The sequence below is a fragment of the Squalius cephalus genome (genome assembly GCF_949319135.1).
Source record: "Squalius cephalus genome assembly, chromosome: 14".
Taxonomy (NCBI): domain Eukaryota; kingdom Metazoa; phylum Chordata; class Actinopteri; order Cypriniformes; family Leuciscidae; genus Squalius; species Squalius cephalus.
In genome coordinates, this window is record NC_137135.1 from 32,614,308 (window position 1) to 32,631,480 (window position 17,173).

Consider the following 17,173-nt stretch of genomic DNA (forward strand, 5'->3'; position numbering starts at 1 on the left):
AGGAGAATAAGTGAACAAAAAACCCCAGAAATAATCTCAGAGCATCTTTCCTCCAGCTCAGAGCTGAATAAACCACCCCTACATTAGACAGCTATTAATATAACACATCTCGAAGCACAGAACACTGCTTTTAAGCACTAAAGAACCGCTGAAGAACCCCAGGCTCTCGCTTTGATCGCATTGAGCTCATTTATGAGAATCTGCAATATATCATTCATTCTGATATTATCTGAATATAGGACAAAGTGCAGTTCTGCATTTGTTTGCCTTGCTTTTTTTTTTTGTAGATCAAAGCAGAATTTTTATTGTTGTATCGTTGTTCAAAATCAATTATTAGGGCTCTGCTTAGTAAAACAACAGTTATCTGAGTCAGTGAAAAATGCAATAGTTTTTGTGTGCATTCATGTATTTCTAAGGCTGTGTAATGTTTTGAATAGTCTGTGTAGTAGTTCTGTATATAATACATCACTATCTGACTGAATGCACTCAGTGTGTGCCTGTGTTGTATAAAGCAGCGAGCAGAGGAAATATCACTAGCTCTTTTGAATGCCATAAAGAGAGAAAAGAAAAAACATAGCTCAGATAAAGGAGGACAAAATATGAATATATTGAAGCAGCAACAGACAGATTTGATTACTAGCCAACCTAACACCGGGCCAGTAAATGCAAACACATTTACCCCCTGCCTAATGCACACTTTCATCTCAAAAGGGCTGGAGAGAGAAAAATACTCTTTCTGCTGAGAAACTGTAAAGAAAATGTGAAATGCACCATTCATTTCTGCGGTTTTATAAAGATGCACCTTTCAAGGTAGATGAGACAGGGCTGTTGCTGTTGCATTCTGGGAAAATAACACTGGTCATATTGATGTTTCTCCAGATCGAGTTACCACAGTGAAGACCGACATCTACGTCACCAGTTTTGGCCCCGTTTCAGACACCGATATGGTGAGTGGAATTCATTATTTTGCATTTGTTTGTCAGAAGCTCATGAATAGCATCACTGTCAGCCTTTTGGACCAGCACTTCGCATGTTTTTCGAGCCAAGAACCACCTAGACATAAAGAGACCATCTGGCCAACCACAGATTGTTTACCTGTATAGGGGCTTGTGAATCTGAAATCATTTACAGTACAACAAAAGATTGGAGTGCAACTACATACACTGGCGTTCAAATGTTTGTGGTCAAAAAGATTTTGTAATGCTTTTGACAAAGTCTAAAGTCTCTTCTGCTCACCAAGGCTGCATTTATTTCATAAAAAAAAAAAAAAAAAAAAAAAAAAAAAACAGTAAACAAAAGTTTAATATTATTCAGATTTAAAATATCTATTTAAAAAAAAAAAAAAAAAATATAAAAAAAAAAAATATATATATATATATATATATATATATATATATATATATATATATAAAAAACTTTTGTAACATTATAAATGTCTTCAGTCACTTTTGAGAAATTTAAAGCTACACTGTGTGATTTTTACCCCCATCTAGTGGTGAAATTGTATATGACTACCCAGTGAATATTAGTTTCTGTTCCTCTCAATTCCGAGGGCGTTTTAACTCCTACGGTGGCCGTATTATTCCAAGATTAAAGGGGGGGTGAAATGCTCATTTTCACTCAATCTCCTGTTAATCTTGAGTACCTATAGAGTAATATTGCATCCTTCATATCTCCAAAAAGTCTTTTGTTTTATTAAATTTTTAACAGAAAGATAGACTGTACCGAGTCTTTCCGGAAAAAACCGAGCGGCTGGGGGCGGGCCCTGTGGGCGAAGCTTAGCTGTGCTAACGCGCCGAGCTAGTGACAACACACAGAGACATTTGTTCAACAAACAGTTTTACTCACCGTCCGGTTCCAACGCACGACCGCGAATCTTTATCATTGTGACTGCTCGATCCTTAAGCATTAGATGATCTGCAAATCCGTCGATATGGGCTTTGTTTATAAAACAATCATCGTCGAAATGCAGGGAACAAACAGTCTAACAGTTACACAACTCCGTTTATGCTCAGGAAAACAAACTCCATCCACGGGTTCCTTAACGCTGGGTTCTTTGGGAATCTGTGCAGGGTTGTCTTGCCCTGGCAACCAAAAACACACTTCTTTGGTGACATTGACTTCCCAAAAGCCGGGCAGGGCGCTTTGATGGCGAACTGCTTTCACTCTCTTGCTCTAGTCTACGAGTGCGCGCGCGGCCGCGATCTTACCGGAGAAGTGCCCTTAGGACCCATATAAGGAAATTCCGCCCTATCTTACGTAAGACAGAGCCATACTCGAAAAAAACTTTCCGAAACTTGTGACAAACCGGAAGGAGTATTTTTGGAACAAAAATACTCCTTCAAACGTACAACTTAGTTTTTGAAACTTTGTCCATGTTTAGCATGGGAATCCAACTCTTTACCAGTGTAAAAAACTCAGTATGCATGAAATAGCATTTCACCCCCCCTTTAACATGGCTTCCAGTTATCGACTTCGTCCATGACAATAATAAACAATACGTCTAAAAACAATACGTCGAGAAGAAAGCAGGCAACCTCTGCGTCCGATTTAAAATCTTTTCTCCTCATGAGCTCTTTCCATCTGGGGAAAGTTACTCCAATATTGACTATGGTCTTGCTGATTTGTCTGTCGCGTTGACGTTTTAATTCTCTTTCAAATGTGAGTACGCACGCACGCACGCACGCACGCACGCACACACACACCACACTATCTTTCAAATCTGCCGGCACTCGCGAGCCCACGAGTAATCTCCCCCTCGCATTCGTCACTGAGTGAAAAACGCAAAAGGCGAAGCTTGAATTTACAGGCATGTCCCTCTTTGGCTAATGTAGTTTCAAGATGGAGAGGCAACATGGCGACCGGCATTCGAACCCCTCACCCGTATGTACTTTATAGTACATATAGATTATAAACTTAAGAGAATACTTTATTACTTGAACGAAGTAAATATACATTAATGAGCACATATATTTTTGAAAGAACTAAGTGTTTTTTGCTAAGAATCAACTAAAAAAGTTACACAGTGTAGCTTTAATGCATACTTGCTTAATAAAAAGTAGTGTACCTCAATCGTCCGTTCAAATGGTTAAAATGAGTAAACTCAGAACCGTGTGATCCAAATTTCCATTTAGAAAAAAGTGAAAAGAAAGAACCATAAACTAGCTCTGCTATGTAGTAAATTATTTTGTCTGGCTGGGAATAAAAAATAATAATAATAAATTAATAAAATGATTAGAAGCCAGCCACTGAGATTGGAGCTATTTCTGTATGCATCAGACCATCCATAGGCAAGCCATCTGAGGTTTAGCCTACTTTATGTCTAGCGATGACTCATAATGTAGCTCAAACAGTAGTAGAGCATGGCCAGGTCGTGGGTTTGATTTCCAGAGAATGCACCTTGAATGCAATGAAAGTCTTGTTGCATAAAAGCATCTGCGAAATACATAAATGTGAATAACACAACAGCTGATCGTTCTTTTATCTAACTATTGCCTACAGATGGGCGCCATCTGTACAGGTGTTGTTTTTTGAACAGTGCCACTGCTAATGCATTTATGTCCACACATATCAATCTGTGACAGCAAGCTCTGTTTGGATCCATGTGGGGAAGCGGTCAGTGCTCAATAACCAGTGGTCCATGGTGACCCGGATGAGTTTCATATCCGACGGAACCAAGGCAGGAAATGAAAGGCTTTGTCACCTGAATGCATCCGTGACTCTGAATTAGTGCCTGTGACTCTGCTGACTCACACCGTCGCTCTGACACTTCTCAGTGGATTCAGAGCTTGTTAATGGAGTTTTTGTTCTGAGAAGAGAAAATATGACTCATGTAAGCTGCATTGAATATGAAGCACGTTAGCTGTGTGCTAACAATGCGCTCTGATTGTTCTCGCACGTGATTGTACGTTACACGCATTCTTAACAGCCCACCCTGGAGCTTCAAATGAACTTTAATCGAAAGCCATTAAATTAAATGAACCTTTGATTCAGCTGCAAACAAACTAACAAAGCAAATTAACAATCAACTCATGCAGCTGCACTGGCTTGGCTTTCATGTTTTAGCTTGCTCATGCTGTCCATTGCGGAAATGTACCTGTAAAATATCACAGTGGTGTTTAGGTCAGTGATGTAATGCTCTTTTTTTTTATTAGGTAGGCTAGGCAATTTTCGGAGCAGCTAGCAATAGCAAGTTAGCTTTGAAAGCATGAGATCCCACCCTCCCTTCAGAGCGTCTCCAAAGCCACACTCCTCCAAAACACATGAACGCACACAGAAGAGTCTGCAAAGCGTCACGAGACGAGAGACTGCGTTAAACTACCTTGTGTCTCAAAGCACATAACATTACAATAATAAAGAGCTCCGACCTGTATCACCTGACTGCTGCAGGTAATTTCGCCGTTGATAGTTTTGCCATTGAAACACATAAATTCGAGTCACAAACGATGTAATATCACAGGTTTCTGTCTCTTCCAAATTACAGTTATGGTGTGAACGCAGCATAAGCTGGTTGTTTTGGTTCAGGAGGAACTGTAAAAGGTGGCTAATGTTTCGGTTGTGGTGCTCAGTGACTGACGTCTGTCTAAGGCCACATTTACACATAGCCGGGTATTTAGAGAAACAAATATTTCCCCCCCTCCGTTTTCAATAATAACAAAAGTTGTCATTTGCATCAACCCGCATAAATACGCCGTTGAGTGCCATCAGAACTATGCCAAACCTATCGGCGGCAGTGTAGGGAGAAGGATAAAGCCATGCAAGCCAATCAGAATCCTCAGAATCGACAACAACGAATAACACGAGCGACTTCCTAGGACGCTCACATGACTTTAAGAATTTTCTGGTGCATAATGTGACGTTTGAGAACCTAAAACCCCGTTTCTCCCAGTTGACAGTGCAACACATAACCGGCGTTATCAGAAATCTCCACTTTGGCCGGAGTTTTTTAGAAATAATCGTTTTCTGCGATAAAAACAGGGTTTTCGTGTAAATGAAATGCCAAGCCGCAGGGACATATCTGCGTCTTCCCTTCATGTAAACGGGGCCTAACTCATAGCACGAAACGCGCTGATGATGTGATGTCTGCGCGAGCAGGTGCACGGATAAAGATAAAGAGTACAAAATCATTTTTTTTTTACTTTTTACTTGATGATTACACCTCTTGACATTTTTAGAATCATTACATTTATTTTTTTAAATGTATTTACGAAGACATTTCTTCGGAAGTCTTCTCTGCCAAACTGTGTAAATTGCTTGCTATCTCATTTTGTTGAATTCCTTGTTTTAAGGATGGCAGTAACTGTGATATTTTGTTGGAAACTATGGTAACCATGGGACATTTGTGTGTGTGCTGTTCGTCCATGTGTCCACTCACCAGTGTCTCAGTGTGAGCGTCTCAACCCTCAAATCTCCTGTGTCTATGAGATTACACCCAGATGCTACACCTTCTGCTCCTCAGACCCAAGAAAGAATACTGCTGTTCCTCTTTCCATTCCTCTATCTCTCACTTTCTGTCTGCTTCTCCTTCTGCTCATCTACTCTTCCTTCTTTTCCCTCACCCTCCGCTCTTGAGTTGTTCAGAGTCAATGTACCACCATACAGTAGGTGCTCTTCTGTGTTGAATCATACAATGCATGGCATTATCCATTGTATAGCGATGTCTGTACTCTGCCTTCACACATTAGCATGCTGACCTTGTCTCGCAGGAGGGAGAGCATGTCGAAGTCTTTGATAAATTTTTTTTTTTTTCATTTTCAAAGACAAATTGTTCCATTTCTTTGCCTCTCCACATTTCCTGGAGTTTATCATCCTCCTCTGCCACACCATCCTTCTCGCTTTTTTCTTTTCAAGTGCTCTGACATTTGACGGTCATTTTTTTTCTCTCCTCGTCTTTTGAAATAGATTCCCTCTCTATGTACTAACAGTCCTTCCTCATTCTGCTCACAAATCTTTGCACTATCAATTATTTAAAAGAACTCATTGTGCCTCACTGAATCATAGCTGTTCTTTCTTTGTGAATTCAATATGCTAATACACATATCAGCTTCAGTGTCAGCTCTGCTCCAAAACCTAGTGACCTGCTTACCTGGACAGAATTTTAATGCAAAGTCCATTCCAGACAAGGCAATTCCAAAATTCACTGCAAGTTCAGTGAAAAAGTTCATCCAAGAAGGCAATCAGGAGAAATCTTGATATATATATATATATATATATATATATATATATATATATATATATATATATATATATATATTTTTTTTTTTTTTTTTTTTAGAACTTATATAGAACTTTTTTCAACATTGATACTAATAATAATCATACATTTTTCTTAAGCAGCAAATCAGCATATTAGAATGATTTCTGAAGGATCATGTGACACTGAAATAATGATGCTGAAAATTCAGCTTTGATCACAGGAATAAATTACATTTTAAAACATACTCAAATAAAAAAATAACTTTTAAATTTAAAAAAAAAATTTATGTTGTTTTTGTTTTTTTACTGTATTTTTGATATTTTAAATGATTTGAAACATTTTTGGTGAGCAGAAGAGACTTCTTTCAAAAATATTAAAAAACCTTTTAACAATAGTGTATATTTCATTCATGGTAAAAATGTATTGATAAAATTAATTTATCGTTACATTGTATTTGAATTAGAATTTTAGTTTTTATTATAATTTGTTAGTTTTAATTAAATATATTGTATTTATTTCCCCTTTAGAGTATTGCAATGTTTCTTCTTCATGTGAATAATGCATTTTTCATCATGGCATGCACAGTTGTTGCCATGGCCTAAAACAAACATTTTTCCACACCTTCCACTGGTCAGAGAGTTAAAGGGATAGTTCACTTTGAAATTAAATTTTGGTATGTTTTAGCTTACCTCAAGGGCATCCAAGATGTAGGTGTCTTTTTTTCCGCCGTAGTTTCAATTTTGATATTTTTAGGTCAAACCGTTCTTGTCTGTCAGTCATATAATGCAGGTCTGTGGTCACTGTCTCAAAGAGCATGCACGGAGTCCAAATTAAAACAATTCCCCATCGTAAGTACACATTGATGGCCTAAGACACGAAACGAGCGGTTTGTGTGAGAAAATGAACGTTTTTTATGGCTAGAGCTAGGTAGATGTCGTTTTTTAACTCTTGTACACAGCCACGTCCAAGTGATCTGAGGGCGCTCGCGCATCCTGCTGTGTGACGTGTGCGCAGACTGGTGCATAGATATATATACACTAGAATAGATTCCGCCTTGCCTACGGCATTCGTTCCAATGAACTGCCGTAGCCAAGGCGACATCTAGTGTATATATACCTATATATCCTAGTTTTACTCTTTTTGCACTGTAAAAACAAATTACATCCCCAAGTCAAAAATTTCAAGTGACCGATAACATCTAAATTTTTCAATTAGTTTGATGTATTATTTCTCATTGAGCCAATGTTAATAGACTATTGCAACAAGAATTTCACTTGGGCCAATTGAAAAATTTAGATGTTATCGGTCACTTGAAATTTTTGATTTGGGAGGGTTAGAAATTGTTTACAGTGTTGGGGGGGATATTGTTTTTTTTTTGGTTTTTTTGCCAAAATTAGTAATGATATTTATATACAGGTTTAATAAAATAGCAATGTTTTATGTAAAATTCACATTAAAGAAGACATTTCTCAGTTTCATTCATGGTGAAAACATGAAACATGCCATAGTTTAGTGGAAGATTGCTACCATCAACCATATAATATGCTAAATAATCATGAACACAATGACGGGGTGAAATGGGCTGTGATGCATGGGGCACCAGGTAAAATCTTATACGGCAGCAAATTGGTCAGGGCCGGCCCTGAGTGCAGCGTACTCTAAAACATGTAAAAGTTTGATTCTTTAGTTTGTAAATAGCTGGTAAACAAGTGACAATGTCATTTGCTTGTTGTTTTGCAATTTCGCTTAAAGTCAGAGGTCATATTTTTATTGTCAAGAGCTTTGAGCTGTTTAGAAAAGCCTGTGGATTTAGTTTTCTGCACTGTGGGTTTACAATGAATGTCTCTCTCTCTCTCTCTCTCTCTCTCTCTCTCTCTCTCTCTCTCTCTCTCTCTCTCTCTCTCTCTCTCTCTCTCTCTCTCTCTCTCTCTCTCTCTCTCTCTCTCTCTCTCTCTCTCTCTCTCTCTCTCTCTCTCTCTCTCTCTCTCTCTCTCTCTCTCTCTCTCTCTCAATGCCCTGTGGCCATGCTAACCCTCATCATTAGAGCTGACCCTGTCGGGAACCGTGTGACACTCAGGTAAACAGCTGAGTGAAGAGACTCATGGGTAATGAGCTGAAGAGGTCGGGGAGGTGTGGCTGCTGAGCATTAGCATGTTTGCAGTCAGGTTGACTTCGGTTAGACAGGGTTTATTAGAATATGTGGAGCAGTACCAGGGTGATTCTGTTTAAATTGTGGGTGACACAAATAGCATTCACAGAGTCAACTGCACATCACGGTTTTCCTGGTGACATCAGTAAACCTCCTATTCCCAGAGGAAAATGGAAATGTTTAAAGGTTGCTTTTGGAGAGTTAATTGATTTTTAGATAGATTTTTCTTTCAAGTATACATTGTCTGAGATGCTTTTCCTACATCTACTGTACTTCTACTAAATATTTCAATAGACACAACATAGAGTCTTTGGCAGTGTTAGTATCATTAAATATATATATATATAATTATTTTACATTTAAATTTTAGTTAAAGTTGTGTTTTGTTATTTTTATTAGTTCATTTTTATTTCAGTTTTAGTAGATCAAGTTATACTAAATTTTTATTTATTTTTTTATTTCATTTTATTTCTGTTAACATTTATTTTATAAGTAATAAAGAATGGAGTTGAGACCATAGACTGTAAAAAAATATGGACGACGCCCCTTCGCTCTCTTCCATTGGTGAGAAGTGAAGCCGCCAGTGTCCCGATATGGCGCTGACATCTTGGGGCTTGAGTCTGCGCAGCAGCGATCTCGGGACCAGACCTGCGCAGGAGTGAGCAGGAAGTAAAGCCGCAAAATCAAGGCCCCGCCCTCACTCTCGGTGTGAAATAATTAATTATAGAAATTTAGATATTAAATTTAAAGCTCCAATCTCCTCAGTCCTCCGAAGATCCTGAAAAAAAAGTCTGTTGGTGCTTCAGTGACTACTTCGCTCAGAGAACCTGTCAATCACAGCTGTCAATCATGACGTCACACCACCGTTTTTAAAGCATCAAATAACTAACTAAAAACAAACTTATTTTAAATACAAACACTTGGATTTACATCAGCGTGATTAAAACTACAGTAAATGACGGGAACCACCTTCGGAAAAAAGATATTTGAAGTGTAATTAAATTGTTTAGTTGGTCTCAAGTCCCATTGAACAACACGGGGAGGTGGGGTTTATGTCCTATACTAGGACCAGTCACCGGGGGGCGATCGAGACGGTTTGGCTTCACTTTTCAGGGCTTGTGCGGCACGCTTGGTTGAGACGTGAGGAAAGGAAGCGAGGAAAGGAAACGAGGATGCACAAATTAGAAATGAGAAGCACTCAGTAGGTGCATAGATAGTCGCTTCTTCTGCTTTTTTTCCTGTTGTGGCGGTTAGCGAACAACGTGGCATTACCGCGTACGCCCCCTTCTGGATTGGAGTGTGGATCGCCTGTGACTGTCTATTTTCATCGTCTGACTGTATGCCGTCCATACTCCATGATATCCGTACTGTGATGGTTCAGGACGAATACATGTACCGTTACACCCCTAATGGATAATCAAGTAAACCTAAGTTGAAAATCTTGAATATCGAATCTTGAAATATTATTAACAAGATTATGGTTATTTGAATATTCACTTTATAAAAATCTAACCTAACCCTAACCCTAACCACAAAAAAGACACATGACCTGAAACGGTATGTTTTTACACTTATACTAAAAGTACTTACTTGCTAAAAAAAAGTATAAACTCAGACAGCAGAAGGCATGTTGTAGATCGTGTGCAACAGGTTTTTCAGCAAAGTTTTGATTAAGTTGATCATTTAGAGGCCTTATAAATTTGAGTATCAAATATGATACAGTACTTTATAGGGTTAAGATATTTAATATGTGATTTCTCTTTCTTCTGGGATCCATAATCTCTCTCTTTTTCTATCATGCCTCCTTCTCTTAATCATTAGCTTCTGTCAGGAGGTGCGGTGACAGATATGACTTGTGGGTAGCACTGGGAATCTCAAACCAACATCATCCTCATGCGGGATGTCCTGCCGTGATGGATGAGGGTGAACACGGGAGGTTCTGTATCCTGATAAACCCGCCCTGCACAGAGCCTCCGGTGCTGCTTTATCTGGCCTAAGCAAAGCCAAGATGCACAAACATACACACACACACACACACACACACACATACACAACAGCGCAGAAGGTCATCCTGTCTATTAATGCAGTGTGCCTCTGAGCCACAGAGCAGATGGTATGGAATAAGAGGCGAATGAGATGGAAAGACAACTAGGAAAGCGGAGATAGGGGTTAGAGATGAAGCAGTATTTGTTGGGCCCCTGTGCTGCCCTACGGCCCCAGGAGCCTCTGTACACAGCTGGGGTGAGACAAGGACAGTCGACATTCAGATAAACTGATATCTGCTGCCATGCTACCCTTACAAATGCACCCACATTTAAGGTTGAGAAACCTTTATATATATATATATATATATATATATATATATATATATATATATATATATATATATATATATATATATATATATATATATATATATATATATATATTGGGACAGACTTTTTTTTATCACGTTAAAGATTTTTCAAATTTTCATTTTCATTAATACTTTTTGAGAATCACTTACTCTCACTTTGAACAAAACCGACCAACATTTAAATCTCTTTACTAACCAATATTTCTTAATAGAACGAAACCGTTTAACATTTAATTATCTTAACAGAACGAAACCAACCAACATTAAAGAAAGAACAAAACTGACCGATATTTAAATCGCTTAATAAAACAAAACCAACCAACTTTTAAATCTCTTAATAGAACAAAACTGACCAATATTAAAATCTCTTAATTGTCTTTGAACACCCAGACATGTGCCTGAGTTTCTGCGGCACTGATAAATGTGTTAAACAACACTATTAATACAATATAGCTATATCTAAGATCTCTTGTATCATCTTTTTATATCATCTAAACATTGTTCTGTACAATGTTCTGTAAAGCTGCATTGAAATTATATGTATTGTTAGCGTTATACATATATACATTTGACTTAACTTGACTTAAAGGTACAGTATGTGATGTTGACAGATAGAGGATGAAATAGGTACTGCAGTCCAAATTCTAAATATTGGAGAGAGCTTTTCCCCCTGCCACCTCCTCCTCAGACTATCCCACACACCAGATTGAGGACACGCAACAGGAACGAGCGCAATGGGAAGTGACGAGCCTTGCCATCTCTGACCCAGTTCGATTGCTGGCTTCAGATAAAAGCAGATAAGTAGAAAAACATGGCTGTAACATTTGTAGTAGATTTTTCTTATATCGCACCTGACCTAAGTCTGCCTGGGTCTCATCTACAGTCGACGTCCCCGAACGTATACAGTCGACGTTAGTTTCTCTGGGTCTCATCTACAGTCGACGTCAGTTTCTTATAATATTTATACTCTAGCGCGTCTCCTCATTGACGTAACTCTAACTTGCTGCACAGCAATAATAAACAGACATCAGACAGTGCCTTCAAATATGCTTTAATCACGGCCGTAGGATCTCAGACATATTTCAGAAAGAATCCCACCCCGCAAAAGGAATACAACAGTTTTTATAGAATAGGAGCATGGTGAAAATGACATGATACATTACATAATTTCCCTACAATTTGATTGGTTCTTCATAGGCAAACCCTTCTGTTACTAGGTAGAAGCCAACTCTGTTTTCTTGATTTCTTCATTGTTAATCACAAGTTTTCAAACCTAGACATCTGTCTAGTTTCATTTCCCGTATTTGTTATTTATACACTCACACACTCAAAGTCATGAGTTTTAGACTAAAGGGTTTGGAAACATTTAAGATTCAAAAGCAAATGAATGTTGTTCCTGCAAGAAAAATAAATGTTAGTTAGGATTAATTAAAAAATCCATCACACATTGTTTTTCAGAGAAACAAGTATTTGAACATAGTGTGTTTCCTAAATCTCTGCAAACATATTATGGCATTTTTATGCTTCAGTCAAAAGAAATTACACACAGCACCTTTAAGGGATGTTGGGCATCTGCATTTTTCCCCGATGCGGAGAGAAGACCGTACAGACATACTCAGTGGTAGATTCAGTAGTGCCACAGCAAAGTAATGGATGCTTTCCATGAGCTGTGTGTTTGGAGTCTTAATTGAATGGGTTTAGACTTTAGAGGAAGACTGTGCACTGCTAAATAATACAAAGACAATGAATAGACAACACATCTTAATGAATCTGGCTACAGTCACTGCAGTGTTCTGATGGTGTCTGAGCTGTAATAAAACTTCGGGATTGTGTTGCAGTGCTTTTGTCTATAATTGCTTTGGCACTAGAACTCTTAGTCCAGATGGTGTATCACTGATTTTTTTTTTTTTTTAAACCTAGAATGGTTTGTAGTGATGCTGCTTTATTTTTTATTTTTTTATTTTTATATATATTATTAAATATATTTATATTAATATATTTTTTAAGTCAAGAACAGATTTCATTAGGCCTGCCTTCAGTCTGCAAGTGTTGTGATTTTAAAACTCCTGTTATTCTTAAACTGCTAGAAACACACACACACACACAAAATTATTTTCAGCAAAATGCTCAGAAAATCGCATTTTTGTCAAAGAATATTTCTGGATTCAGAAAGATGATCAAAACACAGATGGAGTAGATCAAGTCCATCGACACCCCTAAAGCTTCACAGTCCTGTAGATCGTCCTGGGTGGACATTTCATTCAGAAACATTAGGCAGTTTTGATTTATATGCTGTTTAATGTTGATGATCGCGTCATTTTTCATATGAGATAAATTCACTCGTTTTTGCATCTTCTTCGCATGTGTTTTGATCAGGAGATTCAGTACTCTTTCAGCCTCTCAGCATATAACAGTGAAAACATGGAAAGCCGGAAAATTCCATCAATGGTGTAGAAGCGTTGTCTCATAAATGTCGGAAATTTCCGTCAATGGCAGGGAAAGAGTTATTGGCTCATTGTTTTCTCAACCTTATGTTGTTCTGATCCTTTATGGCTGGTGATTTTATTTTTATTTTTTTAACGGAAATCTAGGTTTTGTTGTAATATATGGCATTGTTTTTGTGTTTTTATTTTGTGTTTACACACTGAAGACCAATAGCTTCCTTAAAATCACTAAAGAATCACTATTAAAGAACCAGAATTGTTACATTTCTTATGATTCAAATCCTTACACACATTACCGTTCAAAAGTTTGGGGTCAGTAAGGTTTTTGTAATAAACACAATTAAATTTTTTTACAAAAGATTTTTATTTCAATTAAATGCTGTTCTTTTGAACTTTCCATTCATAAAGAATCCTGTTAATGTAAAAATGTTACAGCTACCACAAAAATATTAAGCAGCACATCTGTTTTCAACATTGATAATAATAATTAATGTTTCTTGAGCAGCAAGTCATCATATTATAATGATTTCTGAAGGATCATGTGACACTGAAGACTGGAGTAATGATGCTGAAAATTCAGCTTTTTAAAATATATAAAAATACAAAACATCTATTCTAAATTGAAAGAATATTTCACAATATCACTGTTTTTACTGTATTTTTGATCAAATAAATGCAGCCTGGCTGAGCATTAGAGACTTCTTTCAAAAAACATTAGAAAATATTACAGACCCCAAACTAATAAACAGTATTGTACACACACGCACTCTCATAAATGATGCATCTATGAATAATACAATACAAATGCATACTCAGCACCTGTGAGGCAATCTCATAAACACTCATTCCTGACCTCACCACCTACTTATCTTTATTTCCCTTACTCAGTGATATGTGTGTGTGCGTGCATGTATGTTGTGGGAGTATCTGTAATAATGCGAGTGCAGGGTTCGCGTGGTGCTGGGGTTTCGTGGTTCATCTCTTGTTAATGGATGTTCATATCAATCCTCCTCAGCCGGGACAATACAAGCCTCTTGACTGAAATTAGACTGTCATAACCATCTCAGAGTGCTGACTGGACGAAACGTCCCGATCTGAGAGATGTGCCAGAGGACGAGCTGTACATCCATCAAAACCAGCATCTGCAGCGGCGGGAGTCACCGTTGGAGCAGTAATAAAACTTCTGGCACAGTGCTTCTGTCTAATCGCTTGCAGTGGGGTACTTCAGTCTGGAACTTTCAGTGGAGAATTGATTTAAGTTAGTCTAGCACTGCTTTTAAATCAGGAACTGATTACAGTCAAGCTGCTTTTATTCTTGAAATGCTGTCATTTTAAACTGCTTTTATTCTAGAGTTATTTTGAGTCTGCCCTGTTTACACCTGGTATTAGCCTAAGATGTGTTTTGGTTGATCGGATCACAAGTGGATGACGCTAAATACAGGTGTATACAGGGTCTAAAACGTTTTGAGCTTGTCCACTTTTGAGCACTTCCGAGGTAGTCGAAAACGCATTCGACCGGATTGCTTTCACAGTGTAAATGCTCATGTGGTCAAATGCGTTCCACAAAAGACGCCTACACTCTCACTGACCTAACCTGTGAACATTACGGGAAGAGCTCTAGCCAGACGGGATTTAAACTGAAGTTTGGTTTGGAACTCGGCTGAAGTTTGGTTTGAAGACAAAAATGTACCAAGCACAATGTTCTCTTATTTCTGATTTCTAACACCTGATTTCTTGTGGCTGTCAGAGCAGAAACTAAAGCTGCTGCTGTCATTGTGTTTTTCCATCGTCTCCGGTCGCGTTCATATGTAAATTGCATGAGCTTATTTCGCCCATTAGATTGAAAGATCTGAAAAAAACCCATACATTTACCTGCTCATAGACCCTCCCCTCAAAGAAATCAGGACAGAAGTGGTTTAAAGTGGACAAAAGAGACACCAGGTGAACGGGAATGTGTCTTCCTTGTCTACTTGTTATCCAAATGACCAAAACGCATCTTAATACCAGTTGTAAACAGGGCCTAGAACCACTTCCACTCTACATTTACTGATTTTAGAACTGTTTTCAGTCTGCGATTTCTGTTATTCTTGAATTGCTTTAACTGCTAGATCTGCTTTATAGTCTCAGAGTCTGTTCACACAGAACGTGTTTTTGCATCTTCATGGTTTTCCATTGTTTTTCTATGCAAACATGCGCTAGACGGACATGTCTTTTGCAGCGTGTCTCACATGACATGTCATTCTAAAAAACGTTGCTTATGTTAAAAAATGCTTTCTGTGATAATGGTCCCTTAAGTGTTTTGTGGTCTATTGTGTTTTGAATTACTGCCATCAGTTTAGAATTGTTTCTGGTCTCGATCTGCGTTCTGACAAGATTTGCTTGTAGTCTAGAACAGTGTTATTTTAACACTGAGATACTATTATAGTTTTGATTCATATATATATATTTTTTTTTCTGTTTTCATTTTAATTAAAGTCTTGTTGCATGTTTTTCTCAGTTTTATTGTGTTTTTTTTTTATGTCTATATAGTTTTTATTTTGTTTGTTTTAAGTATTGTACTACAGACGTGGCCTTTAAGAATTTCACGTGGTTAATTGTCAAGTTAAACTAAAATGAGAAATGTTGCATTGGCAATGAGCAAAATTTTTTTATTTATTTTGAAGTTAATGCTTATTTATGTTTTATGGTTTTAGTTATCTATAATCACAGTTTTACCTGCCAGATCAGCTTATAGTGTTGAAGTGTTTTGTAGCCCCGCCCACTGTGAAATCTTATTGGTGCAAAATTCCACATAGCAATAAATTAAACATCAACTACGTTCTGGTTGGCTGTGATTTTGTTACGTCACAGCTTCATGTTTACTGTAGCCAAACCGCTTGTCACTGGAAACTTGTTGGTTGTTAGTTAGAACTCCATCACCTTTTCCCCTTTTCAAAAGCAATTCCTAATCTTTCTTTAAAGTATTTTAAAAGTTTTCCCTGTTTTACCATCCGTGATGAGCTTGTAATGATATCTCTGGGCAGCACAAGTCTCTCTTGGAGCCGAGAGTGGGATCTGATCATCCTCAGCCCTAGTTAAAGGTTTGAGCGATTGACTCTCCTCAGCAGGGTTTGAGTCTCAAATGCAGTAAACTCCATTTGCAAATCATTTGGCAAACTGTGTTTATCCACCACTGCGACAATAAGTGGATAAAGAAAATGTTACACTACAGACACTGAGTCTTTTGTGGACAAGAAAATGCTTGAATTTGAATTGCATGCAATTCAAGAGGAACACAAACCCTGATGCAGACTTTTATAAGCTCATCCGATTGATTGGTTTGTTACAATTGTGAGTATACAGCGAATTCACTGCCAGTCAATCAGTATAAGAGCGTATTGTGCATCCAATTATCACAAACAAAACACCATCCAAGCCCTTAGCGACAAAAAATCATCTAACAGAACCTTGTATATTCTAAACTGAGCTGTGATTTCATCTTTTGGCAGGAGTACACCATCGACGTGTTCTTCAGGCAGAGCTGGAAGGATGAACGGCTGAAGTTCGAGGGACCAATGAACATTCTGCGTTTGAACAACCTGATGGCCAGTAAGATCTGGACTCCAGACACATTCTTTCACAACGGGAAGAAATCTGTCGCACACAACATGACCATGCCCAACAAACTGCTGCGTATCCAAGATGACGGCACCCTGCTGTACACCATGAGGTAAACAAGGTGCTATTTCTACTAATGAACAGAGCCCCTAAAGGGACATAAAAGAATATGAGACAGGAGGAAAAACTAAATGTCAACGCACTTGCGTTCTCTCGCAGATGTTTTGAGAAACTTTGCGTTCGCTCGCAAAACCTTTGAGTTCTTGGCGAGCGAATGCAGTTTCTCTGGGCAATGCAAAAGTTTTGAAATATATTTTTTCCTTCCATCTCATATTTTTTCCACCACCATGTCCCTTTAAGGGCTCCTTACTGATGTACTAGTTTGCTAATTTACACATTTTTCTGACAAAAGGCACAATTTGTGTGTAACT

The 17,173-nt window shown here is 37.9% G+C and overlaps 1 protein-coding gene across 2 annotated transcripts in view; it reads left to right on the forward strand.

Moving 5' to 3' along the window:
* gabra2b (gamma-aminobutyric acid type A receptor subunit alpha2b) overlaps positions 1 to 17,173 on the forward strand; it is a 65,184-nt gene that overhangs the window by 16,898 nt on the left and 31,113 nt on the right. For both annotated transcript variants that reach the window (XM_079893204.1, XM_079893205.1), the window contains exons 4-5: positions 880 to 947; positions 16,634 to 16,854. In XM_079893204.1, the coding sequence (XP_079749330.1) occupies positions 880 to 947; positions 16,634 to 16,854 (289 nt within the window). The remainder of the gene's footprint in view (positions 1 to 879; positions 948 to 16,633; positions 16,855 to 17,173) is intronic.